The sequence below is a fragment of the Belonocnema kinseyi genome, chromosome 2, assembly GCF_010883055.1.
Source record: "Belonocnema kinseyi isolate 2016_QV_RU_SX_M_011 chromosome 2, B_treatae_v1, whole genome shotgun sequence".
Classification (NCBI taxonomy): Eukaryota; Metazoa; Arthropoda; class Insecta; order Hymenoptera; family Cynipidae; genus Belonocnema; species Belonocnema kinseyi.
In genome coordinates this window covers 114,263,835-114,264,926 of record NC_046658.1, presented here as the reverse complement: position 1 = coordinate 114,264,926, position 1,092 = coordinate 114,263,835, and the positions used below count along the sequence as shown (strand labels likewise).

General features: G+C 29.5%; 1 protein-coding gene and 1 long non-coding RNA gene across 2 annotated transcripts in view; one reads left to right on the top strand and one right to left on the bottom strand.

Annotated features, from left to right (window-relative positions):
* LOC117167420 overlaps positions 1 to 1,092 on the top strand; it is a 32,706-nt gene that overhangs the window by 20,537 nt on the left and 11,077 nt on the right. The window lies entirely within an intron of this gene.
* Positions 1 to 1,092, bottom strand: part of LOC117167417 (odorant receptor 22c-like) — a 9,633-nt gene that overhangs the window by 5,088 nt on the left and 3,453 nt on the right. The window contains exons 3-4 of the mRNA XM_033352324.1: positions 779 to 878; positions 426 to 548 (exon numbers count right to left, since the gene is read on the bottom strand). Coding sequence (XP_033208215.1) covers positions 426 to 548; positions 779 to 878 — 223 coding nt within the window. The remainder of the gene's footprint in view (positions 1 to 425; positions 549 to 778; positions 879 to 1,092) is intronic.

The following is a 1,092-nucleotide window of genomic DNA, read 5'->3' as shown; positions in this document are numbered from 1 at the left end:
GGAGCGACAGATCACATGTCAAAACGGCGAGACTGGTATTCAACGTTCGAGCAGTTCCCAGAACCAGTGCTTGTAGGAAATGGCAACGGGACAACTATGTATACTTGTTACTAAATAAATTCTTGTGCCTGTACTTTATACAGTGTTTCTTATTTGAAACAATTAATAACCCCCAACACGACTAATAGGAGCGAATATTTAAGCGTATGGCATCTCTTTTGATCTGCATTTAGGAGTTGATCCCAGTAGAATCTTGGCGCCCAAAGTTTATTTAAAAAGTTAAGTATAAAGATTATTTCGTTACAAATTTTTTCTGAAGTGTGATTGACTGTTTTGAATAAATTGGCCGTTCATAATATAGATATTGCACTGAAATATCTAGAAATAATCAATTATAAAGTAGTGACTGGTTAAAAGGACATTACCTCGTTTCGAAGATATTCTCCTATATAACAGTACACGAAAAAATTCAATACCATATATTCAATGTATATAATCATAAAAATCAATTCAAGTGCATTTAATCCATTGTGATCTTCTGTTATAGCCTGCAAATAATAAATAATTAATTATTGGCTTATAGACACTTTAGGCCTTTATAGACCTCTTAGACATTATCATCCGAGGATTCTCTACTTTAATATTTTTTCATTAAAAAAATTTCCACATTTAAAAAAAAATAGGAGCTAAAAATAAGAATATGAACCAAGAAGAACATTTCATTCACCAATTAATTTTTATTTTGCATTTAATTTCATTAAATATGACAAAGACTCACCAAAATTAGAACATAACCCTGTACGCAAAAGGTAATGGTAAATCCAATTATTTGTGCGAGAAACATTATATTGAAAGTATCCTCAACAATAGCAATGCACCTTTACAAAATAGGCATTGTTATATTTTTTTAGATTAATGAATTATACTTGTTTATTCTTTTAGACTAATAAAATAGTTTAATTTGTGCTATATTAAATATTCGATTTTTTAAAAATACAGTGTGTCCCATATTTATAGGGCCACCCCATTTTTTAAGGATAATTTTTTTTCTATTGGAACAAACTGCACCAAATTTTTTGAGTGAATAAATGA